General features: G+C 36.1%; 10 protein-coding genes across 10 annotated transcripts; 5 read left to right on the forward strand and 5 right to left on the reverse strand.

Annotated features, from left to right (window-relative positions):
• Positions 1-376: 376 nt before the first annotated feature.
• Positions 377-1,630, forward strand: FDP41_001799 (uncharacterized protein; the record flags this gene model as incomplete). Its single annotated transcript, XM_044704922.1, has 1 exon — positions 377-1,630. The coding sequence occupies one exon, from the start codon at positions 377-379 to the stop codon at positions 1,628-1,630; it is 1,254 nt and encodes a 417-aa protein (XP_044564169.1).
• A 250-nt stretch (positions 1,631-1,880) lies between these two features.
• Positions 1,881-3,002, reverse strand: FDP41_001800 (uncharacterized protein; the record flags this gene model as incomplete). The annotated part of the gene is made up of 3 exons (XM_044704925.1): positions 1,881-2,546; positions 2,609-2,768; positions 2,821-3,002. 3 exons carry the CDS (start codon positions 3,000-3,002, stop codon positions 1,881-1,883), a joined length of 1,008 nt encoding a protein of 335 aa, XP_044564170.1.
• Positions 3,003-3,221: 219 nt separating this feature from the next.
• FDP41_001801 (uncharacterized protein) lies at positions 3,222-5,022 on the forward strand (the record flags this gene model as incomplete). The annotated part of the gene is made up of 4 exons (XM_044704926.1): positions 3,222-3,476; positions 3,668-4,111; positions 4,242-4,629; positions 4,688-5,022. The coding sequence occupies 4 exons, from the start codon at positions 3,222-3,224 to the stop codon at positions 5,020-5,022; spliced, it is 1,422 nt and encodes a 473-aa protein (XP_044564171.1).
• A 104-nt stretch (positions 5,023-5,126) lies between these two features.
• On the reverse strand, positions 5,127-13,885 carry FDP41_001802 (uncharacterized protein; the record flags this gene model as incomplete). Its single annotated transcript, XM_044704927.1, has 3 exons — positions 5,127-11,646; positions 11,720-13,216; positions 13,497-13,885. 3 exons carry the CDS (start codon positions 13,883-13,885, stop codon positions 5,127-5,129), a joined length of 8,406 nt encoding a protein of 2,801 aa, XP_044564172.1.
• Positions 13,886-13,976: 91 nt separating this feature from the next.
• On the forward strand, positions 13,977-16,655 carry FDP41_001803 (uncharacterized protein; the record flags this gene model as incomplete). Its single annotated transcript, XM_044704928.1, has 6 exons — positions 13,977-15,138; positions 15,301-15,637; positions 15,702-15,913; positions 15,961-16,222; positions 16,327-16,475; positions 16,543-16,655. 6 exons carry the CDS (start codon positions 13,977-13,979, stop codon positions 16,653-16,655), a joined length of 2,235 nt encoding a protein of 744 aa, XP_044564173.1.
• Positions 16,656-16,836: 181 nt separating this feature from the next.
• FDP41_001804 (uncharacterized protein) lies at positions 16,837-17,769 on the reverse strand (the record flags this gene model as incomplete). The annotated part of the gene is made up of 1 exon (XM_044704929.1): positions 16,837-17,769. The coding sequence occupies one exon, from the start codon at positions 17,767-17,769 to the stop codon at positions 16,837-16,839; it is 933 nt and encodes a 310-aa protein (XP_044564174.1).
• Positions 17,770-18,165: 396 nt separating this feature from the next.
• On the forward strand, positions 18,166-20,040 carry FDP41_001805 (uncharacterized protein; the record flags this gene model as incomplete). The annotated part of the gene is made up of 1 exon (XM_044704930.1): positions 18,166-20,040. The coding sequence occupies one exon, from the start codon at positions 18,166-18,168 to the stop codon at positions 20,038-20,040; it is 1,875 nt and encodes a 624-aa protein (XP_044564175.1).
• Positions 20,041-20,789: 749 nt separating this feature from the next.
• Positions 20,790-21,407, reverse strand: FDP41_001806 (uncharacterized protein; the record flags this gene model as incomplete). The annotated part of the gene is made up of 1 exon (XM_044704931.1): positions 20,790-21,407. The coding sequence occupies one exon, from the start codon at positions 21,405-21,407 to the stop codon at positions 20,790-20,792; it is 618 nt and encodes a 205-aa protein (XP_044564176.1).
• An 83-nt stretch (positions 21,408-21,490) lies between these two features.
• On the reverse strand, positions 21,491-22,015 carry FDP41_001807 (uncharacterized protein; the record flags this gene model as incomplete). The annotated part of the gene is made up of 1 exon (XM_044704932.1): positions 21,491-22,015. One exon carries the CDS (start codon positions 22,013-22,015, stop codon positions 21,491-21,493), a length of 525 nt encoding a protein of 174 aa, XP_044564177.1.
• A 641-nt stretch (positions 22,016-22,656) lies between these two features.
• FDP41_001808 (uncharacterized protein) lies at positions 22,657-26,223 on the forward strand (the record flags this gene model as incomplete). The annotated part of the gene is made up of 1 exon (XM_044704933.1): positions 22,657-26,223. The coding sequence occupies one exon, from the start codon at positions 22,657-22,659 to the stop codon at positions 26,221-26,223; it is 3,567 nt and encodes a 1,188-aa protein (XP_044564178.1).
• Positions 26,224-26,531: the final 308 nt, after the last annotated feature.

Below are 26,531 nucleotides of genomic sequence, written 5' to 3' on the forward strand. Positions count from 1 at the left end.
GATTGGCTTCTTGTCGTTTTCATGTATTTACGATTGTGGATATTTCCATTTCAAACCTCCACCAACAACCACAAGGAACATTTTGGAAAGTAAATAAATCATTCAACAACAAGAACACGTCCCTTTTCCTTGTCACAACCATTGAAATCGCGCCGTGTGGAGTGAGTGAAATTCCCAGCAAAAGTTTCAGGACATTTAAATTCGTTACCAATCAACAAATCTTTCGAAAGAAAAACTCCAACAAGAGATCACTTGTTTCATCACTTCCATCACTCTCGGAGACTTTTGTTGGAATATAATTTCGAGTGATCCATTCATTGGAAGAACCATCACCAAAAAGTTGATCGCTATTATATTTAACCACATTTTGGAAGAAATGAACCACAAGCACCACGGTTCAAATGTCAACGCTCCATGCCAAAATCTTGATGATTTTGAACAAGATTTCAAACATTATCTCTTTTCATCCTCTAATTCTTCAAGTACATCGTCATCCATGAGCTCTCATCTAGAGAGTGTTTCAACGTCCCTTTCTCCTCCCACCCATCAATTGCCAACTGTCACTTGCCATCCAAGCACGTCCTCAACCACGACCACCACATTCGACTCATGTCCATCTGCATGCAACCATGACAGTTCCTCAATGACCACCACACCATTTACAACCACTTCCCCTCCTGTTCCATCCTCTTTTTCTCCAATCACTGGACGACCACTTTTTCCTCGTCTAAGACACACTGGAAAAACCAAATGTGCCAACTGTCAATCTGAATCCACACCCATGTGGAGAAAGAGATTAATGGGAGAAATTTTATGTAACAAGTGTGGATTGTACTTGGTCAGACATGGAAAGACAAGACCACTCGATTTGTCAAATTCTTCACATTCTTCATCACCAAGTGGAGAAGATTCAAAAATCAACTCATCAAAGAAACAGAGACAAGTCAAGAAGAAATCAAAGAAATCCAATAATAGAGGACAAAAGAGAAAGAACAATTCATGTCAAGAAACTTGTCATGATGAAGATTTAATAACTATCGTTTCGAAGAAGGAGAAAACACAATCAAAAATTCATGAATCGATCGATCAGAATGAACTGAATTGTAAAAAGTTGAGAACTCATCATTCTTTGACCTGCGCGTCAAAAAGTACAACCACAAACCTTCATGTGATGGATTCAATCGCTCCTAATGTTTCTCCTCATTCGCATTGCGCATGTGGCCATTCAAATGAAGAAAAAGTGCCACATACGGAAACTTCTTCGATGGGAAGGATTATTTCAGTTCTGACACAACCACCACAACCGTTGCAAGTCCTTTCAAACAGCGTCACGATGGCGACCACAAATGCTCATTCGTTGTGGGGAAATCCTAATAATTGTTACTCTTCTCAACTCATTTCGCCCATGTATCATCCTCATTGTGGAATGTTGCCTTCTCCAAATTCGAAAATGCTGTTCATGAATGAGTTGCCAAATGTCAATCCAAATAGCATCAACAACATTGGTAGTAATCATTCAATATTTTCTGCTCCTCATGTACTTGTTTCAAATCCCAATGGACCCATGATGGTTCATACTCCTTTAAATTTGAGAAAAACAGAAATTTCAACACCATTCGTGAATTCTTGATCGAGTTTACAACAAATGGAAAAGGATCATTTTCTAAATCAAGAGGCATTGTTAAGGGAGTTGACACACAATCAAGAATTTTCGAATACCTCTGTCGTGGAATCGAATATTGAGATTGTCTCTGCACAACAACTTGTTTCCAATGAACATTCAAAACCGCATCAAGAACCACTCCTTCACAATTCAAACTTGTTTTATTTAAATCCTGAATTGGAAGAATTTTTGAAGTATTTTGAGTAAATCATGACAATTAAGGATTGGAAGTGTCAGATAAGGTGGAACACTCCTCAGTGGTGGTCGTAACATCTCCTTCGATTTGATTTCTACGTTCTCGAAGAATGTTTGCAAATTCATTCTCCTCTTGCTTTTGCGGTCGAATGAGTTTCTTTTGAGGTCGTGCAGGTAATTGACGCTTTGAAGTGTTCGTGTTTCGCTCTTTTTCTTTGACTGGTGTTAATTCTTCAAGAGGAGAATGTTTACTCTCAGAAGGAGTGGTTTCTTCAATGGCAGGTCGAATGGATGGAATTTCTTCTTGTTTATCAGATGGTCCTTGATGTGAAAAATTATTCCATTCAGGTGCCACGTCGACTAATTGATGGGTGTCCTTGTCGTACTCAATATGTGTAACATGACTAAAGTTTTCGGTTTTTGGCATTGAGATTCTAATCTTTTCAGGATGTTGAAGCTCAGAAGTCGGAACAATGCTTGCTCGAGGAGACATGCTGGTCGGTTTACTTTTTCTAAATATGGAAGTTAAGGAAAACCGTTTCTTGGTATCATTGAGTTTGATCTTATCTGCTTGAAGCTCAATTTTTCGATTTTCTGAGACTTCTTTTTCAGATCTATATTTGTGAAGAAGAATTTCCGAGAATTTTGCAATAAACTTTTCAGAAATTTCATCATCGTCTAACAATCGCTATAGGAATAAATAATGAATAACTAAAATCATTATTCGGAAGAAATTACTATTTTACCTACCATTCCAACAGTGTAATCTTGTTCTTTAAATTTAAAACTAATCCACTTTCGATCTTGAATCTTTAACTCTAAAACAGTTTTTGCAGTGAAACAAACTTGTCGAGTCAAAAGATTCGTCACATAGACTCTCGGTGAATGATCCATATAATTCACATGCAATCTGAATAGTCGTGGATAAGAACAAAGACATGAAAAACGTTTGAAACACTTACGTGCAAAGACCAACAAGAAGAGAATCTTTCCACATGTCAGTTGTCAATTCTTCATTCTTGTTTAACTTTTCTGAAAAGATATAAATTCTCACTTTACAGTGTGCTAAAATTTCATCTGGAAAGCAATCGACAGCAAGAGAAGCAATTTGAAATTCCTTTTCTCTCTCCCCTTGTTGAGACATTTTTTTGTTTGTTTTTTTGGTTCCAAGTTCAAGATTAACAAAATTGGAGAGTAAACAAATTTAGAATTTCCTCAAGAGCTTAATTTCGTCATCTCATCATCAAGTCAAATAGATGACATCTTAATAAAAGTGGCACAAAAACAACATATGAAATGATCTTTTGTTTTGAAAGTTATTTCACATAAAATCAAAACACAAAATATAAAAAAAAATCCAAAAATGGAAAACAAACGACTACGAAGGACGCTCACCAACGATCAAATGTTTTGGGACGAAGAGAAACTAGACATGAAATCGGAGCCAATTCCTCCGCTTCTTTGTGATGATGGAGGAGGAGTGAGGCTTCCATCGAGTGCGGATGTTTCCTTTCAACAAATTTTGCAAATGGCGAACGTGAATGAACCGAATGTGGAGTTGTGTTTGGATTTGTTGAGAGAGAAGATTGTTTTGGACGGTTTACCGAAAGAAACATTGGTGAGTAGTGGTTATAGATGTTGGAAATATTGTATCGGAATCGATTATTGTTATTATTATTATTGTTGTTATCCACCATCATATTCATCATGATGATAATAATTTCCGAAATACTATTTATCATCACTGTTGTTTGGAATTATTGAAATACATGAAATATCGGAATTATTGAAAACATGATCATCATTTAGAAACACAAAAACTCAGTGTTACTAGGAAAATATAAGGAAAAGTGTGAGGCCTGTACTTTACAATTTATGATTGAAAAATGTGATTATGAGAAGGTAATACAATGCGAGGAAAAGTTGAGAAAGGCCTACTCGGAGAAGGAACATTCTGAAGAAACATTGAAATTCCTTCAAAATGATTTGTTGGATGCCATCAAAAATTTTGAAACAAAACGATTCATGTACGAAGATGAATGGGATGAAGAGTCTGAAATGGATTATTCAGATTGTATCGAGTGTAAGAAAACATTTCGAGAGAATAGTATTCGTAGAAAAGTATGGCTAGCACTGCTGAGAATTAAACTAGTAGATTTAGATCACTACATTACATTGGTAGCTCAAGGGTCACAAGCGGAAGATTATGGCAGCTTGTTGAAAGATATTGATCGTACAATTGGCTATTTCCCTGTATGTATATTTTATTGTGGCGTTTTTTTTATTAATTATTATAATTATTATTATAATATAATAATATAATATATATTATTATTATTATATTATTCATTTCCATGTGCATGATAATTACAAAAAATTGCAGCATTTGGTGAGTGGAAAAATTACGAAAAAAAGACAAAAGCTTCTCAAAGAAGAATTGTTCAAAAAGATGAAAAGAATTATCAACAGTTTTTTACTGACTCATGGAGATCGCTATTCGTTCATTCAGGGAATGACAGTATTTTGCTCTTTATTATTGCTTCACATGAGCGAAATTGAAGCATACTATTGTTTCGATCGATTATGCACAAAAGTATTTCCAACCTACATTAATCCAAAAAATAGATCTTTACAAAATGCATCTGTGAATGGTATGGAAGGAGTATATGCCGCTTGCAATTTGGTGGACAAATTAATACAAATCGACGATCCAGAATTGTTCAAATTATTTCAGCAGAACAAAGTAACGGCAAGATTTTGGGCATTTAAGTGTAAGTGATGAAGATGTTGCAAATTTGTTAACTTAATTTCGTGGAAATGACTGAGTAGACATTTCTGTATTCATGTGCAGTGTGATGGACATTCAAATCGCCACAGTGTATTGGGATTTCTTCTTATCGACCGGTTTTCATATGGTTGTTTTGTGTGTCTATGCAGCGGTGAAATTGAAGAGAAATGAGTTGTTAAGAATGAGAGGAAAACAAGACAATTACATTCAAAATGATGTCATTCCAAATGCTAATCCACATGAAGTAGTGAGTGAAGTTTGCAAGTTGATGGAAAATGTGCCACCACGATTCTACAATGATCTTGTCAACCATTTGCATGATGTGGATTTGTGTGTAAAGATTTGTTCCTCTCCAGTCATTGACTCTAAACAGTAGATGAATCAGACTTTACGAGAAGTGTTGGATCACCACAACAATAATAGATGTAACTCTCTAATGCTACTCAAATCCTGTTTATGAAATGGAAATTTAGTGAAATTCTATCTGGTTCCTACTTTTTTCGATGCATCCATTGTGGATAGATCGACCTTTGTGGCTGTCACAGCTGCTGATTTTAAGGTTTGCTGTAAATGTTCGGATTGTTCTAAAGAGAGCGATCTGAATATCGGGAAGAAACTATTAATGTCATCATTGTCCTCACATCTTTCGTAAATGTATTGCTCTGTTCCTGTATATTCTGTAATTGGCTTTTGATAGAGATAAATTAGAAAATAGACATAATTCCACAAATAGTGCTCTTCTTTCACATGCTTTTCAAATGTGATGCCTTCGTTTGCTTTTGTATCGAATTTTGTTCTTTCCAATCCACAAATAAAACATCGATCCTTAATGTCCTTCTTTCTGTCTTCTCGTTCATTTCTGAGAACTTCGAATGAGTCAAGAATGACACCAAACACAACGTTGGTCAACAACACGACGACTAACAAGAGAAATGCCAAATCAAGAATTGCCCTCTGAACACTATTATTCACCGGATAAATATCTTCCCAGAAACTCTCACCTCTAAATCCATAATCCAACATGGTCACATAACAGCTCAACATGTCTTCACATGTTTTGGCACTGGTTTTGGATGTCACAAAATCGTTTGAGAAGAATGTAAAGTACAGCGTACCAAAGAAGAATAATGCAATCGACAAGAGCATGCCTGTGAAAAATAATCTCTTCCAATTAGTAGTGACGGATTTCAACACGTCGGTCAATGATTTGAATAAAAATACGCATTCAAATAGTTGAATGGAATAACAGATGGGATGAATTAATAATCCTAACACAGACACTATAATATAAGTCGTAAAAAACCAAATCTGAGAGTCCTTCAATGTGTAAATAAAGCACTTCACAATAAAATCGCGATTCACAGGAATGGAATCCCATGTCTCATTTCTCTTCAATTTAAATCTCTTTTTAACTTCCAATGTTAAGAACAATTTTGCATAAATAATGAAGAGGCACACTAAATAAATCAACTGAATCACTCCAAATATAACTAACACAGTATCACTCGCTAAACTTCTTGGGGCTGTCGTTTTGGGTCTGGAAAAAATGTCAAAAGTGTCACCTGGCACTGGAATTCCAGAAACAGTGTCAGTAGCATAAATTCTCTTATAGGAAGCTAATAAAATAATATTAATAGCAACAGAGAGGAAAAATAATGCAAATCTAAAATAGTCCCAATAATTTGCAATGTACTCCCAAGTTGCTGTTTTTGTTTCGTTTGTCTTTTTCTTTTTTCTCTTTTTTTGCAGCACTTTTGCTGTGACATGTGACATGGATGGAATGAGTACTCCAGTTTCATTAAAATTTTCTTCAATACTATCACTTTCATCTTCTTCATCACTTGCATTTGCATCCGAATGAGCACGTGGAATGACTTGTTGATTTTTCATATTCTCATAATGGCACATTTCCACATAAAATCGACTAAATGTGTCATTATATAATTTTCTGACCTTTTCTTGAGGTGTCATCACATGAAGCGATTGCACATAATTACTTCTTGCCTTATCAATAATGTTATTACAAATACTGGGTTTGGGGAAGTAAACTTTTTCAATGGAATTGCCTCTCAACACTTCAATACTTCCAGAACGTTGTTGGAAAAAGAAAACTTCTTTTGAATAATTTTGGAAAAAGTTACTGACTCGACGTTTTCGATATTCTTCGTCCATGGTTGGAACCATGGTGGAAAAGGAGGTATTCGCTTTACCGAGAAGTTCATTTTCACTGTCTTTGAGCATGGAGAGAAGGAAGAAAATATGCATTCCTAAATCTTCGAACTGAACTCGAAGAATTTCCATATTGGATTCCATATAGTCGTCGACAAGAATGGGATTTTTCGAAGAACGATCAAAGTTATAGAGATAGTGCGTTCCAAAATCTCTTCTCATTCGTTTTTGAAGTTCGATTAACTCTTCACAATCGTCATGGTCGTTATTGGTTCCAGAAAGAGATTGAAATAATCGAGAAATGTACAAGAGTAAATTTTCAAAATCATCCAAATGAATGGAAGCTTTCATAAATTCTAGAGTTATTTTGTTTCTTCCTTCTAATAGGGAAATAAGCAACAAGGTAATTTGTTTCTTCAATTCTAATTCTTGTTGTTTTGTCAACTTGCTGTCATCGTATGACTTTGACATAATTTCGTTAATGAGACGTGGATAAATTTTGCGAGAAGTTCCAACAAGATCTTGATTGAACACTGCTGGTCCTTGAACAAATTCAATCAAAGTTTTGAAACCTTGAACTGCAATGTCGACATTGTCAGAATCGAGTTTCTTTTCCAAAGCAACTAGATAATCAACAATTTCGGAAATTAAATCAATGCTAGTTCTGTTTCTAGGTTGATGTTGAAGAAGTAACTGATTTTGTGTGTTGTGACCTTCACAGAGAAGTCTCAAAAATTCCATCATGTTGAAAATAAATCCTTTTTCAACAAAATCTTCATTCGCGTTACTTGATCCATCCATTTCTTGAGTAGTGTCTTCTTTTTTAGCCTGTCTTTGATTGGAGAGTGCAAATTCTTTTTCTCTCTTCTTTTTCAGATAGTTTTTACGTTCCTTAATTTCAAGTTTGGATAAACGAATTCGATCTCGAACGGATGTGAAGAAGTCTGAAGAGTCACTTTCGGTCAATAACTTGTTCATTCGGTGTTGGACTTGAATGTCACCTTCGCTGAGAATTAAAATTGCAAGTTCAATTGTGGATTTCACAATACGATGATGAGGACTCTTAATGAGTTCAATCACTACTTCTGGAACATTTTTTTCAACCAAATCCAACTTGGAGATCGATCCAGTGTGTTGTTGAGCGACAATATTTTTCAGAATTTCCATGCCAAACAATCCAACTTGTAAATTCGTATTGTTAAAACCTAAAGTATTCAATTCCAATAAAACGTTCACAAGAACCTTAATGAATCCATCATATTTTGAGAAGAGCAATCCCAAATCAGTAAAATTACTTCGTTTCAATATTTTCGAAATAATTCTAGTGTTCAAATATTTCTTGTAGGTCTCATGAATTCTTTCATCTTTTTCAGTACTTGCAGTTGTTTGAATTCGACTTCTCTGAATTTTGGCCTTTGACGCCTTACTGGACAAGAAGTGTGAAATGGCGCGTTGACTTGTAGAAGTCATACTCTTTTTTAACATGGCAGTGATGCATTTGTGAACTCGTTCACGATGTTCTGGATTGATGGTATGCTTGTGAAGATCAATAATTTTAAGAAGCAAATCTTCGGCAATATCCAATTGTTCTTTTGAAACATTTGGAGGAGGAAAATGAAGATGAAAATAATCTCTAATAAATGGAATCATTACTTCAAACAAGTAGTAATTATCGACTCGATAGAGTTCTTGATCCTCTTCCATTGGTGTAATTTTTGTGACAGCAGTCGAGTAAGTTTTGGAACTTCTTTTAGCACTTGTTGTTGTTAACTTGGTTTTGCTTGGCGTTAGGAGAGCAGCTGGATTACTGATAAACTTGCTAGGTGTCGTTGGAGTTCGAGTGTGCGTTGGTGACATGGCACTTGTGGAAGGAGGTGTGTCAACTCCAAATGTGTTGGTGATTTCAAGAACTTCCAGCTCACGAATCATTTTAGAAAAGAGTTTGAATAATAATGGGTGATTGACATTAATTTTGCTCTTGGTTCCAGATTCGTCATCTGAAAGCTTTTCCACATTGAGATAAATTTCGTCAATCACTTTCATTAGAGGATTTCTCAGAACAGGTAATGTGTATGGCGAACATGCTTGTTCCAATAACTCTTCATACGAAAAGAGTGTTTGAAGTTTTTGTTCACTTTCACGATTTTTACCGTCCGCAAGAGCTGCCAATAAATAAAGCAAGGCAATGTGATAATTCAAAATTCCATCTGGTTCAGTATAATGCTCTCCTTTCATGATACGATTGTTACGCTCTCTTAGACCTTCTTCGTCTTTGAAGAGGACCATGACGTCCTTCTTTCTCTCCAAGAGATACTTGGTAATAAGTGTTTGATTACGCTTGATTGGATTTCCACCAGTAGTTCCTAAAAGAACATGCAAAAATGTTAACATGAAAGCACATCTCTGTTGTGCAATTTCATCAATGTAGGACTCGATGTGTTTTTCTTCAATGGTGCTACAAAGAGCTCGATTATTTTTAACCATTTCACACAAGAGTCGAACAATCTTTCCATCCAATACTCGATTTTCTCCTAATAGTTCCATAAAGAATTGCATGTGTGGAAATAATATTTTCTGATTGTCTGAATTATTGCTCACGAATGAAGTTAACAATTCAATTCCTTTTTCTTGAATTTCAGATGAGACAATCCAATCTTTTTTAAGGAAGGAAAAGATAATATCTTGAACAGATAAATTTCTGATAATTCTTTGAGATCGATGGCCATTTTTGACAAGATCGCTTGTCATTTCATCGAGAGATTTTAGAACTTTCTTTTCTTCTTGTTCTGTGATTCTTCGAACGCCAATGTAATTTCCTTGTCCATAACCGAATACTGATCTGAGATCTGCAATACGTTGTGACATTTGATCGTAGGACTTGGCCATGTCTCTTGAAACAATGAGTTCAATTTTAGGTAACGCTTCAGACAGTTCTTGAGCTGCTCTATATTTTCTAATCAATAAACTCAGGCATATGGTGGCTAACTCTTGGTTGTGATATCGAGTTAAAGCTAAAAGTTGAATATCGAATTTGTCCATTCGAGTAAAAATCAAATCTGGTTTCAACACTTCTTGTAACATGAGATGCTCTTTCGAGTCAATGTCTTGCACAACTGTTTTAAATTCCTTTCTTTTTTGTTGAGCTTCTTTGGTGTCGACCAAATAAAAATCATAATCCTTGAGAACAGTTTCAATTTCTTCTTCTCTGTACTTTTTCCAGAAAAATTGTAAGAAACTGGTGATTCTCTTATCGAGCAGAATATCAAACAACATGTGAAAAATGCTTGCAATTTCGACCTTAATTTTCATGACGGTAATGTTTTCTTCAGATTGAAGAATTTGTTCTTCCTCAGTGAGAGGAACACCATTTTTCTTGTCATTATCCCCTCGCAGTGTGTCGTATAATGCTTTGGCAAGAGATCCTTCTTCAAAATCTGCGATTGTTAAAACACCAACTTCAACCATTCGCTTACAGAGCGTCATTAAGCTCAGCACAAAAATGTTGTGATCCTTCTTGTCAAACGCCACATCAAGTTCATAATTCTCCTTATCACTCAAAAAAGTCTGTAAGAATTCTTTGACTTCTTTCAATTCTGAGGATGGAACATCGTCACGTGATTTTTGGTGCAACGCTGAAATTTTTCTTGTGTATTCAACGAGAGGTCTTGTCTCTCTCTTTTCAGTGTCCACAAAGCATTGCAATAATAATTTTACAAATGAAGTTCGAATTGCTGGTGTCAATTTTTCCTCACTAATGCATTTGCACACCACTTCATAGCTGAAGAGTGAGACTACTGATTTTCGCGTACTTTCAATGTCTTCGTTTCTTCCTGTACATAATGCAGCAAATAATTTAATTTCTTCTTGGAAAAAGATAAGTTGTTCATAGTTGGGTCTCGAATATCCAGGATAATTGGTATCGGTTGCCGATTTTGTGAAACTAATGAGATCCATTTCGTCATGATTCACTTCAATTACAACCTTTCCATTGTAACCAATTTTTGGAATGATAAAAACTTTTCTCATGTGATCCTTATAGGTCACAAAAAGTAAATCACTGATATATCTCTGATTCTTGAAAACTGTTTTTCCTTCACAAATAATTAAGCTGGTCAAGAAGGATAAGTAAACAGCTTTCTTGAGCCCCTTCGATACTTTTAAGGCAGAAATTTTTGAAAGTGTACCGCTTGTTGGGATGTCATAGAGTAACTTGACAAAGAAATCAATTTGATCATTGGTGATCATATTTAACAAGGCATAGTTGTTGGAGAGAATTTCTAACAAGGCCTCGCTCGCGCTAATGCTATGCTCAATCAAAGTCTGGATAAAGTTGATATATTGAGCCATATATAAACCATTTGATTCGTTTCCAATCACGGCTTGCCTCACTAAACGGAATGAATATTGAATAATGTCAAAATAAATTAACTTTTCAGGCTTCTCGTTGATCATTACTAAATCTTCAATAGTAATGTGTTTTTTCAACAAGACGGTAATGACATCCATAACAATAGAAATAATTCCCATGTCTTTGATAATATTTTGTCGATTTCTTACTGGAATGCCACTTCTCACAAGTGGATCTGTTTCTTCACTTATTGTGCAAAATCTAATAGCACTCGAGAGGACATTGATGTAGAGCTTGATGTCTGACTTTTCGATCAAATCATCGTGTAACTTGGACTTGAAATAAGTCATAATTGGAATGTAGCTCGATACTGTCAACACGTCATCCAATTCAGACTGTGAAACCTTACTGAAATGGAATACATCTTGTTCAAACATTTTAGTGGTACAAGTCACTCTCTGATAGGTGGAATGAGAGCTAGGTCTAGAAACGTGAATCCATGAATCAGTAGATGGATGCTTCAATCTAAAGTAGTCATTCGTTTGAACCTTTTTACCTTTTTTTTCCACCTGTAGAATCTGTGAATTGGAAAATACTGCATAGAAATTCTTGAGATAACACGTGATCATAACTCTCAACATGAACAGTCCATAAATTGTCTTGCACCATGGAAGCCAATCCTCCAGCACGTGACGTTCTTGGTGTGGCCATGGAATGAAGGGTGGAACCTCTTCGAGGAGTGGCTTGAACTGTCACACTTGTATCATTGGAAAGAGTTAAATCTTTTTCGAACCTCTCCTCAATAGTATCATCGGTTTCTAGAGTAATTCCTCGAATGGGTCGAATGATCATGTATTTACCAGAGGCAATATGTCTTAAACGAAAGAGAGACGACCATTTCACAATTGAGGAACAAGTTGGATCCAAATATTCAATTCTCCATAATGTTTGAACTGTGAGGTAATTATTTCCTGAGGAGGAAGAAGCATGATCGCTACCATTGGAGCCACTGCCTGAAACATTTGACGAATTTTGTCGAGAGGTCATGTCCAAATCATCCTTATTAAAGCCCGATTCAAGCATATTCACAGGTTTTTTTAGTAATTTCACACGACCTGTCTGATCATTCACAGTCAAATAGCCATCTAATTCTTTGTGGAAAATTCGAATCACGTCGCCCACTTTCAAATATCTTTCATTCATCACATTCGTACTCGATGAATGAGCATACGAGGAGAATAATCTCAATCTCCATCTTGTGAAAGCGGTACTATTCGAAACATTCACTTCTCTGCGAGTATCATACGAATACTTGTTCTTATTTTTCGATGACTTGACAGCTGCTAAAGCAATTTCTGAATATGAAACAGTTTCATTTTGGTGGTGATGATGAATCACACCCGATTCCTCGTCACTCATGTTGAATCTATAATAGGACAAGTGAATAAATTGATTTGATTTTCTGTTAAACAGACGAATTTGATCCGAGAGTTTTACATTCTCTCCATCCTTTTGAAAACTTGAGTAAGGCAAAATTTCAAAATACGAGTAAGGAGAACCTTCCTTATCTAATCCAAGTCTCATGCAATCTTTTTGCATTTCTGCAGACTCTCTCGCCACTGTTAAATAGCTCTGGGTCTGCATGTGAAATAATTGTACAGCTTGTCCGTACAGAACTGGTCGACCTAAATTCCTCTCAGCTTCCAATTTGTTTTGTTGAACTTCACGTTCCATACGTTGTTCCAATTGATGAAGTTGTGAAGAAATTTCAGACGAATTCGATGCATCGTTGTGTGGTTTCTTTTTTCCTAAAGCTAATTTAATTTCTAAATTTTCTTTGAATTGATAGAAACCTTTTCGTGCTGAATAACTTTTCGGATGACAAATTTGAAAGACACATTGCTCAAAATTTGGAACAAAGAATTGTGAGTTGCCGTTTTGTTGTTGAAACGAGGAAGAAGACGAATTTGAAGTGTTGCTCGATGTAATATTGTTTCGAGAGGATCCATATGGAGTTGCTTCAATCAATCCACATCGAACATATTGCTTATTTCTATCATGGTGATGATGTTGATGATGAATGGTGGTCCATTATATGTACATGTGCACATGAAAGTACACATCCACAATCGACAATTTTTTGATGATGAAAATTAATTTTAATTTTCGACATTCCAGTTCATCATCACGTCGACCGAAATCATATGATTATATCCATCAATCACATGAAAAAGGAACAAAAAGATTAATTCATGACAATATTGAAACAAATATATATACAAACAGCATCACCAAAATTTAAAATGTATTCTATCAAGGATAGCCATACTTACCCCTTGATGGATTCCGAACAAGTTAAATTAATTCCATCCACACTCAAAAAACCAGCTGCGGAGGTTCCTCCCGATGATAAATCAGTGCACAGTGAAATACAATCTCCGATTCGAAGAAATTCATGAGGATGATGAGAAGAGATGGAAAAATTTTGGGAAAGAGGATCATCCAATAAGAAGGAAGTCGTTGTAGTAGTGGTGGTGGTTGGGTCAGAAGTTGGTGGTGTGAAATATTGTGGTTGGAAATTAGAATCGGAGGAGAAGTTTTGTGGTTGTTGTTGGAGTGGAGGAATTTCCTGGGCGAGCATACATTGATGATGAAAAAGAGAAGCATAATCAATGAAGGACGACGAATCCGAAGAGTTGCCACTCGTCATTGAGGATGACATTCTTTTTGTGGTTTTCAAAAGTGATGTGACATTTGACTTGGCAGAACTTTTTTCAATAAACAAAATACCTCTTCTCCTAGCCGTTACAAAAATGCTGCAACCATCTAGAGAAGAAGATCAATGCGTAAACATCTCCTCTCAACCTTCATCAACAACCTTTTCGTCCTCTTCTTCTTCTGTGGTGACCTCCACTTGTCGACAAACTTCATCTCCGACATTTAACACCAACACTCCAAAATTGTCCAACGCTCATCAACATTCTGCTGCCGATGATGAATCATCTGTTCCTCTAAATCATCCTTCATCTTCTCATTTACTCTCCGATACCATTCTTTCATCCAATTCCTTCATCACTCCTCCCTTCTCCTCATCATCATCAACGGAAGATTTAACTTCCAAATCTGTTCATCATCATCCTTTCGACAACAATAACAACGAAAAAAATAAAGAACTCTTTGCAACCTCATCAGCAACTGATATCATTGCATCATTGGAACAGCTCAAGGAGAATCACAATCCTTCTTCATTCTCGGATTCACCTCAAGAACAAGTAGTAGTATTGAGAGAAATAGAAACAACATTGCAACAACCACCACTACCATCACCACCGATCAGCTCGGAATCTCCAACACAAACAAAGGTGCTGCTGCTCTCGGAACAACAAGGCTCATCATTTCAACTGCTGTCGAAGGAACATTCACTAATAGGAACGAACAACATTACTTCTTCTGCAACAGGAACAACAACCACTACTACTACTACTACTATCAGTACAACGAGCTCATCATCGGAATTGAGAAAGAGAAAAAAGATTTCTACACGACAATTACTGGAGAGAAATATCATCATGTTAGGTGGCATCAGAAGAGGAGATGGATATTTGAACTCTCCTCATAATAGAAGTTCTTCATCGTTGGACGGAGTTTTTGATGTAATTACTGATTATTATTATAACAATCAAGCAAATGGAGAAGAGCATAACGAAGAAGAGAATGGAGAGCATGAACAACATCATTTACTGAACGGCAGTTCTGCAGATGGTGGTTTATCATTGGAGGATGGAAAAATTGTGAATACAGAAGAAATTGTCACCAGTGAAGAAATTACACAACCGCAAGTTGTTGACTCCAAGTCAGACACTCATTCTATCGAGGAAGAGCATCATGAAAAAACAGCTCTTGTGCAACAAGAAACGTTGTCATCTTTGGAAGAAACATCGTCGACACTCATCATGATGGGTGACTATGAGAAATGTAGGTTGATTAACAAAGTATTGATTGGTTGGTGTTGCGAACAATTAGTTGACACATGACTCAAAAATTTGGTCCTTATTGTTAATGGCTACCGTTAATGTGTGGAATTTAATCGCTTCACAACCGCTCGATCTCTATATTTTCTAATACTCCAACATTCAGTTGTATACCGAATACCACCAAAATTTGAAAATTATTGGAAATCATTCGATGACAAAATCATTTCAATAATTCAATTCAAACCTAACATTGTTTTTTTCATTTTGAGTATGATTGTAACAGCACTGACAACAATTGAAATTGGAATTTTGGCTCCCGTAGTTTTGTACATTCTTGGAATTGATAATTTTGCATCGTATGTCATGTGGGTTATTCTAACATTGAGTATGCTCAGTCAATTACCAAAGAGATTCATGTTTCGAGTACGACCTTATTTGGCCTCACGAGCAAAATGTATTGCAAAAGATAAGACAAGTTCTTTTCCAAGCCGTGCAGTAACGTAAGTGAGTGAAAAGTGAATTTGTTGTAATCAAAGTTAACCCAATCGACGTAACATTCGATAGATGTTCGGTGGTATATGCATTCCTAGTGTGCTATTTCATTAGATGTGTCACAAGTGGAGAATCCATGAGTGACGTAATATTTTGGATTTGGTGTATTCCATGCTGTTTCTTGAGTGCTATTGCCGCTAGTGCAGCCAGAATTTATCTTGGTGTACATTATCCTAGCGATTGTCTATTCGGAGCCCTACAAGGACTTGTTTCCATTATTTTGGGTAAGTATTTTTGTGAACCACCTCCTTCAACATCAACTCTTTCATAGGGACTATCTGTTACCTGATTCATTTGAGTGTTTGTGCCACCTGTGCTGGTAATGCTGATTCCAAAACTTATTGGAACGGTTTGATGCCTTGTTATGCACCTCTCGAGGAATCAGTGAATCTCATTACAGTCATTGGGAGAAGTAACCTCTCTCATGTCAATTGGTATTTATTTTGCATACTGAGTATTGGTTCTCTATTGCTCGGTATTTTATTTGTTACCAAACCAATTCAATTTTACACAAAATTTCACCATGTCTTTAGGTATGTGTTTGTTATGGTCCAAAACCTCAAATGTTGACCTTATCATCATGATGTTATTATTCAAATAATAATAATTTTTGCACAATTTTCATCATTTTTACTAGCATGCTCGCTCCTTGCTTAACTTTTCAATATTGCTTCCTTTGCCCCACTTTATCCTTGAATGGAATTGCAACCATTCCTAAGCCCTCTCTATTTTCGCCATGGTTTTCCTATCTTTATGCAGCAATTGTTGGAATTGTTTTCACAGCTGGTAAGTGTTTGACTCTAAAATGATTTATTGTTCACCATGATATTTCGTATGCCATTCAAACTAATAGCTGGTATGAAAGCTCCAAAGAAGTACAGCCTTATTGCATTCCCCATTCTCTACATTTTAGTGTTTTGTGCCTTATTCTTTTGGAGATCATGTATTTTTCAACAATCCTCTTGAACGGCAACGACCCCTTATAGTGCAACATTCAATCACTCATACCCAAACTTATAATCGCTTATCAACCTTTGTGAGAGCAAATGGTGACCACCCCAATGTCAACTAGATTTGGTCATATCAGATTCAAAAAACATAGTGTGAGCATGTTATTTTACATAGATTGTTTTCTTTTGGCGGTGTTTTATTCCTCATGAAGCCATGTTCTCACACACTTTTTCAAAGGATCTACAACAAGAATTAGGAACGAGCGATCAACACTTTGACTTGAATGACAGGCTGGCAAGTGACACAAGAATGCTCTCGAAACAATATGAACACTGTTCTTACCGCTTGATTTGTCAGATTCATTCCTTTTTGTCACAGAAACCAGTTGCTTGTATAATTCTTTGGTGATGTTGAAATAGGGAGCAACATTATCTTCGTATTGTCCATATCTTCCTCCAATGACAAGACGTGCATGAATGTTAGTTAATAATTCATGAAAACAAGCATCCATTAATTGATTTCCATTGTCGTCCTCATCGTCCACTGAATCCGTTGCCACGTCGTTCTCATTCAATGAATGATGTGACACCAGCCCATAATCCTTCCAATTACAATTTTCAATTCTTAGAGGTCCAGCATACGATAAACATTCTTCTTTCCACAATAGATATGCCATTGCTTTTCGATACTCATCCGAGACATATAACTCATAATCAATCTGCTCATCCATGCATTTTCGGGTGTTCAATGAGTTGGTATACAACCACTCCTCATTCGTCATAAATTCTCTCTGAATGAAACTCATATCCGTAAGGTGACAATTTAATTTCTCAACCCGAAGTCCCTCTCCCAATTCTTTCTTTCCAACATGAGTCAAGTATTGCAACGCCAGCTCTCGAATTGTCTCGATTTGATTAAGGCTTTTTTTGAAAAGAATTTCCCGAGTGGTGGAAGCACAACTCGAATCATCCACATTCATTGTTTGATCCTCTTCCATCACCACATGAAACTGATCAAATCGGGAATTATTCGCTAGATCCCACTTTTTCAATGCTTCCCGAACATCTTTCGGAAACTTTTGTTCAAACAAATGGATGAAAGGCTTTTCTCGGGCTATGGTGATTTTCATTGTAATAAGAAGTGGTGTTGTATGAAGTTGTAGTGACAGAGGTATTTTGATGCAAAGGTTGTATGCTCGTTCGTTGTAGGAGCAGAGAAGAGCGTTCAACCACAGATCACCCGAGTTTGGTTCGATTTACAATTTTTTTTTTAATTTTCGAAAATCAAATTCCCTCGCTCTTCTCTACAGCAACATGATGATTTTCGCGTGTGTTGAGGAATTATAAAAAAACAACAGGTTTCCACTTTGAAACCGAGTAGAGCTTCCGGTTTAGGAATGCCTTCAACATGGAAATTGAAAATGCCACATCATCTTTTCAACGTTTGACTGTTGTCTCTTTCACGTTTTCAATTTGAATTGTTTAAATTCTGAAAATGGAATTCAAAAATAACTTTCACAAAAAAAATGATCAACTCTTCCGAAGCCATCACATCTTCAAGATCAGACGACACTTCACGAGCTCGATCTGTCACTCATCCTCCTCCACAATTTCACATTCTATGGTTCGACAAATCATTTTCACATCTCTCGGAAACGATTTCAAAATTTCACAACGTGCTTTTTAATACACTCGTTCAGAAATGTCATTTGGATGAATTGATCAATCATTTGACACATTTGCAATCACCAAATGATTTTATTCAATATTTGAAGAATATTTGTCGACACATTGGAATTTTGAAGGAACAAGTTCAAAATTTTGAAATTTCAAATCAAGACAATGATCGATTCATTCAAATTTCAAAGGATGATCAAGCAACGAGTGATGATAGTACTGACAACTCATTATTTCTGAATCATGAGGATCATCATTTATTAATCATCACTTCTCTTGGAGGAAAAGAAAAACAGGGATTGACTATTTTGGAAAGTGTCAAACAATTGAAACAGAAATATCCCAAATCCAAAATATTTAGTGCCGTCTACAGTCAAACAGCCATGCAAAATATTGTTTTACAAAATACGTGTTTTCAACTCTATCAAGCAGATTTTGTTTCTTCTTTAGGAGAACATTGGAATTTTCCAAACATTGAACAACCAAATCCTCTCATGGCCTTAGAATGTTTTGTGGCCAAGCTCTATCAAGAATCGTATTATCCAAAACTCTTGAATTTCATTCACACCCAAGTATTGAAAGTGTCACCTGTCACAATATCACAAATCAATTCAGAAATTGGCAATTCACATTGCAAGCTCACAAACTTTTCACCTTCCTCGCCCTTAGTGAAACCTTTCATGAAGTTAGTGGCAGAAGAAGAACGAGAACAACTAAAGAAGGAACAAAAAGAGTATGACACGACCTATGAGTGGATTCCACTTCGAAAAATTGCTCACAATTTACATTGTCGACTCTCCACACAAGCTTCCAACTTTTCACACAAATCTCCCTCAGTGATTCAACATCATCCAGCTTATGTAGTGTTAATTGCCACAGGAGGACTCAATCCCCCGCACAAAATGCACTTACAAATGCTTCGACAAGCTCAAGATTATGCTGAAAATTATTATGAACTTCGAATGCAATCACTTTGTTCGAAAAAGTTAAACAAGGATTTGTATGAAAAACAGTTAAGGCCCATTGAGGTCGTTGGAGGATTCATGTCACCAAGTCACGACAAGTACATTCATTCAAAAATGGCAAAATACGATTATTCCAAAGATGGACAAAAAGCATACAATGCCAATGAACGACTATTGTTGTGTGAACTCGCATCACAAGAGGATCCATTCGTTTCTTCCTACCCATGGGAAAGTATGCAATCCACTTTTGTGAGTTTTTCACAAGTGGCAAATTGTTTGTCAGAATTTTTAAGATCTTCGGAATGCCCCTTGTCCATCTTGATTCCTCAACATCCTCAAACGAGAACACTGCAGGATTCCAAATCGTATCTTCGAGTGGCATTTGTTATGGGTGCTGATTTAATTTTGAGAGCAAGTGCCAGACGTTTCAATTATGTGGATCATGACATGATGACATTTGTGATTGGAAGAAGTGGAGCTGATGCACAGCAAGTGTTGAATGCTCTTCAAAATACTCATTCGAACTTGCCTGTATATTATGTCGATCCTGATATTGTCCATTCTTTGAATGCGTCATTGTTGACACAATTAAGCTCAACAGAAGTTCGAAAATTGTTGAAAGTTTTGAGACAAGATCCCAATGCCCATGATTTGAAGAATATAAACACATGGAGTAGAGCGAGTAAAGATGCCTATGAGAGATTGAGTCAAGTGTTGGATGAAAGGGTATTGAATTACATTATAACCTACTTGAATTAAGAGAAGTGAATCTTTTCAAATCGTGGAGAATTTTCACATTCGACTTTAAACTTGTCCTATTTAATGGATACTCTTACATTACTCAATCATTATTTGAATATATCAAGTATATTTTCTTTCGGAACAAAAGTTGAATCAAGAGGATCTTTTATGCGTTTGGAATATTTTACAAGAAAACTTATCAGAACTGAAATTAATAATTAAAATCATCGGTTGAGGAAATTTAAATAGATCGGATTTTAATTTCCTCAATTGACGGATTGACTGACAGAAAGTTCAAAAATAATCGCTGGAGCAATCCGTCGTGTTTCGAGATAGTAAACAATAAAATTCGTTTGTTAATTTAAGGAAGGACTAATGGGTTTGTGTTCTCGCCAAACACATTATTATTAATAAAGGTCAGGTGTTTAACTAACGTTGTGGGAGATAGTTAGCTGTTACTCTTAGATAAAACTACTGTCTGCGCAATCAGTGGTTAAAGGCATTCAGAAGAGGGCTTCATCTTTCCTTCAAATTCCTTCTGAATGGGCAGAGTTTTTGGCGTCATGGGACATGTTTTTCACTCTGTTCTTAGGGTACCAGTGTGAAGGCATTAAACTTGGTAAACTTCAATTTCTGAAACTTTGAAAGTGTCGGATCCTGCTAAATAAGATTGAACTTGAGCACCTCTATATTTCAAGTTTTGTTTTTTCAAGGATTCAGGAAGGCTGTAACCTCTTCCTAAGTTGCAATAACTATTTGTATTTACATTACACTTGTGCTGAATTCAATATATTGCTAGAACTGAATACATTCTCCGATTGACAATTTGAAATTTTCATTCCTTGAGTGTTAGCGTTCTGAATGTCACACCCAGTGAGATTACAATGTTCTAATTTCACTCCTTTCAATGATGCATTAGTCAACTCAACACCTTCCAATTTGGTTGAGATGAATTTTGTGTTCTTATCAAACAAACAACCTTCAAGATTGGCTTTTGTGAAATTGGTTGAGTTCAATTTGGCACCACAAAAATTGGAATCTCTCAAATCACAATTTGAGAAATCAACATTCGTCAAATCACATCCTGAAAAGTTGCATCCGTTCAAACGAGAATTGTTGATTTTGAGATCTTTCAAATTCATCTTGCTGAAATTTGAGCGAATGATTTCACAGTGACTCAAATTCATGTTTTGCATGACCAAACTTCTCAAATCCATTCCAGACAAATTCAATGTGGTTTTTTGAGATCTTGAAAGATTGACCATATTCATGAAATCAATTTGAGACATTTTCAATTTGGTATTCGATGAAGATCCATCTTCATCTTCAAGATTTTCCAACTCTCTCAACAAGTTGAACAAATGGAACGATTTGGCTTTTTTCATTACTTGATTTCGGAGAGTTTTGTTTGATTGACAACCTTCAACACATCCATCGGTTAGCCATGAATAAATTTCTTCAAATACCACTAGCTTACAATCCACAAAGAAGTACTTGGAGTTTCATACAATGGATATTCTCCTGTGAACATTTTCTCAAATAAATTCTCAGGTTCTCTTTCATTTCTTAAAAAGTGACCCAATGAAACAGTCATAATTTTTCCACCCACATTCAAATGAATGGGTTTGTTGGAATTTTCCAATTTGTAACGAGACATCTTTTCTTCTTGGAGAGCATTTCTTTCCAATTCTAATTGTTCTTTCATCTTTTCAAATTGTTTCATCATTTCCTCCCTTTCTTGCATCAACTTGTTCTTTTCTTGTTCCAAATAGAGAGAATTTTCTTTTTTACAGAGCTCATCTTTTTCTTGATATTCTTGTTCCAATTGTTTCAATCGTTCTTGAAACTCTTGTTCCAACTTTGCGTTTTTCTCTTCAAATTGTTGTTCCAAATCATGTTTCATTTGTTCTACTTGTTGATACGCTTCATGAAGAGGACAATATTTCTCTTGATGATCCTTCAATTCACCTCGATTCACAACATTCTTACACATGGGACAAAATACTGCCAACTTGTCCAATTGATTTCGAATAATCTTTGCCACAGATCCTTTTTCGGAAGTAAAATCATCTTCACGACAAATTGGGCATTTTGAGACAGTACTGACACACTCACGACAGAATGTATTTTCGCACAAAGAATGAACTACTGGATCATAGAGTGGAAAGAAACAGATGGGACAAATTAATTCCTAATCGATCAGATCGGGATTGACATAGTTGAAGGATTTGGAAGTAATTTTCTCGTTTGGGTTGTTGTTGTTCCAGCTTGGAGGTGCTTGTCCTTCATCTCTGTTCTCATTGAGAGAGTGATAGGGGTTGAGTTTCTTCATATTTTTGGTTTGGCAATCACGGTAATTCACGTTGAAGAATTGCGTGACGAGAGATTGTTTGACAGGTGACACCACCCTTTGACATTTTACAATGCGACGATTTTTTCGTTCCTTCGATGACTTTCTTTGAACATTTCACGAGATAATGAAAATTATCATGTTGTTTCTCATTCATGACAACATTCTCAATCGTGCACATTACCTGCAACGAGATAATTCATGACGACATAAGATCTTTCTTAAACGTTATTTTAACCGCCTGTCAGACATCATCATGTGAAAAAAATTGCCAACAACAACAAATGAGCATACAGTTTAACGCTCGAAAAGCTCTCGAAGTGCTCGCCGATAACGAGAGCGAGGGAGCAACTCGTGAAAAACTCAAAATTCTCAATCAACTCTCCACCATCAACAATGTCAACATTATTCCCATCGAAGTCATTCAACTCATTGTTGAAATTTTAGGAAGTACCGAAAATCGAATGATCATCAACTCAATTCTCTCCGCCATACAACATTTGGCTCAATTTGACAGAACCCGAATTGTCATTGGAGAAAACACAGATTGTATCAAATTACTCGTTCCACACATGTCGCAATTTAATTTTCCGAATATTCAATCGAATGCGTTGGACGCGATGGCAGAATTGATTAAAGGAAGTAAGAAAAATCAAGAAACTTTGATTGAATATGCTTCAGAGTTTTTCAATCCATTGATGGGTATCATTCAGAGAGAAAATGATACTGTTACAAAAAAGGCAATTGCTGTGTTGGATACCTTGTTTGAAAATCCACATTGTGTGCATGTTATTTTTGGTGATAATGATCGATTTGAAGAATATTTGGAACCATTAATTATTTGTCTTCAGATGGAAAATAATCGAACCGTGTTGCAATGGACTTTGCAAACACTTGAATCTGCATGTCGTCAACATCCAATTCATGCCAAACATTTGGTGGATATTGGCGTCATTGATCCACTCGTTCAGGTTGTGATTGATCCTTCCAATTTCTCATTTCCAACCATTCGTTGTGTGGCCATGCAAACATTGGTTCATTGTGTGAAATTTTCAAATGAAGCAGGACAATGGGCAGGTGAATCTGGAGTTGTGACACCATTGATTGATACCATGTTTCACACATCATTGGAATTGAATTCCAAACACATTACTCAATCGTATGCACTTTCGAATGAAACAATTGCACTTCGAGAAGCTGCTTTTGAATTAATGATGAATTTAACAAATTTTGTTCCAGGCAAAAGCCACACTCGACTTTTAAATAATTCAACACTTCTTGTGCAGAATGACATCGATCACACCACTTCAAGTGAAGAACAAAAAGAAGAAAAGAAGAAGGAGACTATTTTGGATTCATCTTCATCCATCAACAAGTCACTCAATCCCTATTTTGACGAAACTGAAGAAAAGAAACAAGACGTTGATCTTTTAGAAGAAAATAAGAAACGAGTCATTTCTCATACACATGGTCTCGATGTGTTATTTGCATACGTGGGTCAAGCAGATCCCTCTGAAAAGGCAGAAGTTAAAGAAAAGAAACACGTTCGAAACGTTAGAAAGATGGCTATTATGATCATTTCAAATGTGTGTACCATTGCTGAAAATGGAATTGCTGTCTTGTCAAGAGAACAAAAATTATTGAGCTTTGATCATCCAATGAATATCGTCGATTTATTATTGGATATCATTATTAACAAGAAGGATAAGGATGCTGCTGCTGAATCAAAGAGAAGAGCAACAGAAGTTTCCAAAATTGACAAGATGGATCTCAAGCAATGTATTATTAATGCAATGGGTTCCTTCGCTCTTCATGAATCTTGCATTCAAAAACTTGGTGAAATGGGTGTCATTCGTAATTTATTGAAAATGATTGACGATCGAAACGAAGCTGCTGAAGTTGCCAAACTTCTCGCAAAAATGTGTGAACATTCCATTTTCCAAAAAGTGCTATTCGAAGAAGCTGGTCTTCAACGTGTCATCAAATTGTTAGATTCTGTCGATGATCCAGAATATCGTATGGCTGGTCTCAAGATTTGTTTGCCTCTTGCGTCAAATCCAAATGGTTGTGTGGCATTGTCACGCGACGGAATTGACAAGAGAATTCGAGACATTTCAAAGAGAGAGGTCGTTTTCGAAGAAGTTCGTAAATTGGCCAAACAAGTTCTAAAAGTTTTTAAGGAAAATAACAAATCCTCGCTGCGTTCCACAAAAGCAGCAGTCGGAGCATCGGATGAATCTGGATTACCCATTCAAAACATGAACATCTTCAAGTTCAACTATGAACAAGTGGCAAGAATTGATCAAGATTTCGTTGAAGAATGCCAAAAGAAAGTTCGTGATTTATTGAAACAACCAAAATTCAGATTACAAATCAATTGGCGTCAAATTGAAAGATTGGGAGAAATGAACTATTCTGATGAGGCTATTAGTTTACTTGCTCGTGTTGATCTCTATGACGAATTTGTGATGGCTGTGGAAACATTTATTGAAGCTGCCGAAATGAATGTTCATGTCTTTAATTCACAAATTCAATTAGTGGTATTGGAAGTGTTGCCACCACAACCTAAAAAACCAGGCGAAGAAGACGAAGCAGTTCCTTGTGAATTAGAAATGGGCGATTTGGTGATGAAATACAAACTTTCACCAGATGGTATTTTGTGGACTCCAAAACAATTAGCTGGTTTGATTAGTTATGAATTATTGGGCTACGATATCATTGAAACCAATGACATGTTAATTGGTGATGGAGAATTGGATCGTGACGATCAGTATGAACTTGGTGTTGAACAACTTCGTAAGATTTGCAAAGATTCTCGATTGGCTCTATTGGGTGATATTAACATTTTATATTTCCATATTGAAATGACAGATCTATTATGGAAAGCTGGTTTTGCGGAATCTCAACAAATTGTTGCCTCTCGTAGCGTCATTTCCAATGAGGAACTTTTCATTAAGGGTTGGCGTATTGCAAAAATGAATAAGGATGGTATGCTTCAAGAAAGAGTCCTCCTTTTGACCAATTGCTCCTTTTACACCGTTTGTTTTGATCCAAAATCCAAAAAGATTGATTACAAACACACCAAACATCACAACATTGAGGATTATTTCCTAATTGACATTGGAAAATTAGTGAAATCTCGTCACGATACTACCTCTTCTACCGTTCACTTACACGAAGACGGCAGAAACAAGTATGCTCTCAATTTATTCACCAATGAGAAGAAAACATCCAAGAGTCAAACCAAACTCCAAGAAGAAGCGGACGAGTTGGAAAAATTGAAACGTATGAGTTCTGCTTATTTCGCACCACTTCCAACCACTGGTGGAAGTAGTGGAAGTGGAAATAACAGTGAACATGAAGATGGTGATCATCATTCCTCTTCACATACTGATGAAGATTCTGATCTCATGACTGAAACGTTGAAGAATGAAACATCCTTCATGAAAACTCTCGATCTGCAAGCGGATGATTCTTCTCATGATCCAGAGCGACCTTCCACAATTGGAAAAAGTTCAACCATTTTATTGTGTCCAGATTCCATTCCAAGAGCTAAACAAAAATTCTATCTCGAAGAAATTGCTTGGTGCATGAGAGCTGTGGCCAGTGCTGCCACTCGAACTGAATGTCACAATATTTATTACAGAGATATTGTGAAACCTATTGAAGGAAAATTAGCTCGTATTTACAATATTACTGGTATGGGTAAGAAGAAGGACAATTCTTTTATTGCAAAACATATGGAAACAAAGATGAGAAGGGAACAAGAGAAACAGGAAGAACGTGTTCGTCAAGCTCAAGCTAAGGGAGCTAAGAATGTGAAAGGAAGTACTGCTTCTGAACAGAAATGAGATGAACAATTTGTGTGAAATGTGGAAATGTGCCAACAATTCGGAAAAAATTAGATCTAATATATTAAAATCATTATACATTTCAACAAACAACCTATTCATATTGAAAAACGTTTATTTCTGTAATTATTTTGAAATTTTGTTTTTGACATTGTCTTTCTCTCTCAACAATGAAAACAATCATATTTCATTTTTTAATTTCTAAATAGGGAGAATCAAAGAATAACATTTGGAAGTCATAGATAGAGTCATTGACATGGATGACTAAATGTTCACCGTTTGGGCGCAATTAAGGAATTGCCACCTGT

Source organism: Naegleria fowleri, assembly GCF_008403515.1.
Source record: "Naegleria fowleri strain ATCC 30894 chromosome Unknown tig27, whole genome shotgun sequence".
Classification (NCBI taxonomy): domain Eukaryota; phylum Heterolobosea; class Eutetramitea; order Acrasida; family Naegleriidae; genus Naegleria; species Naegleria fowleri.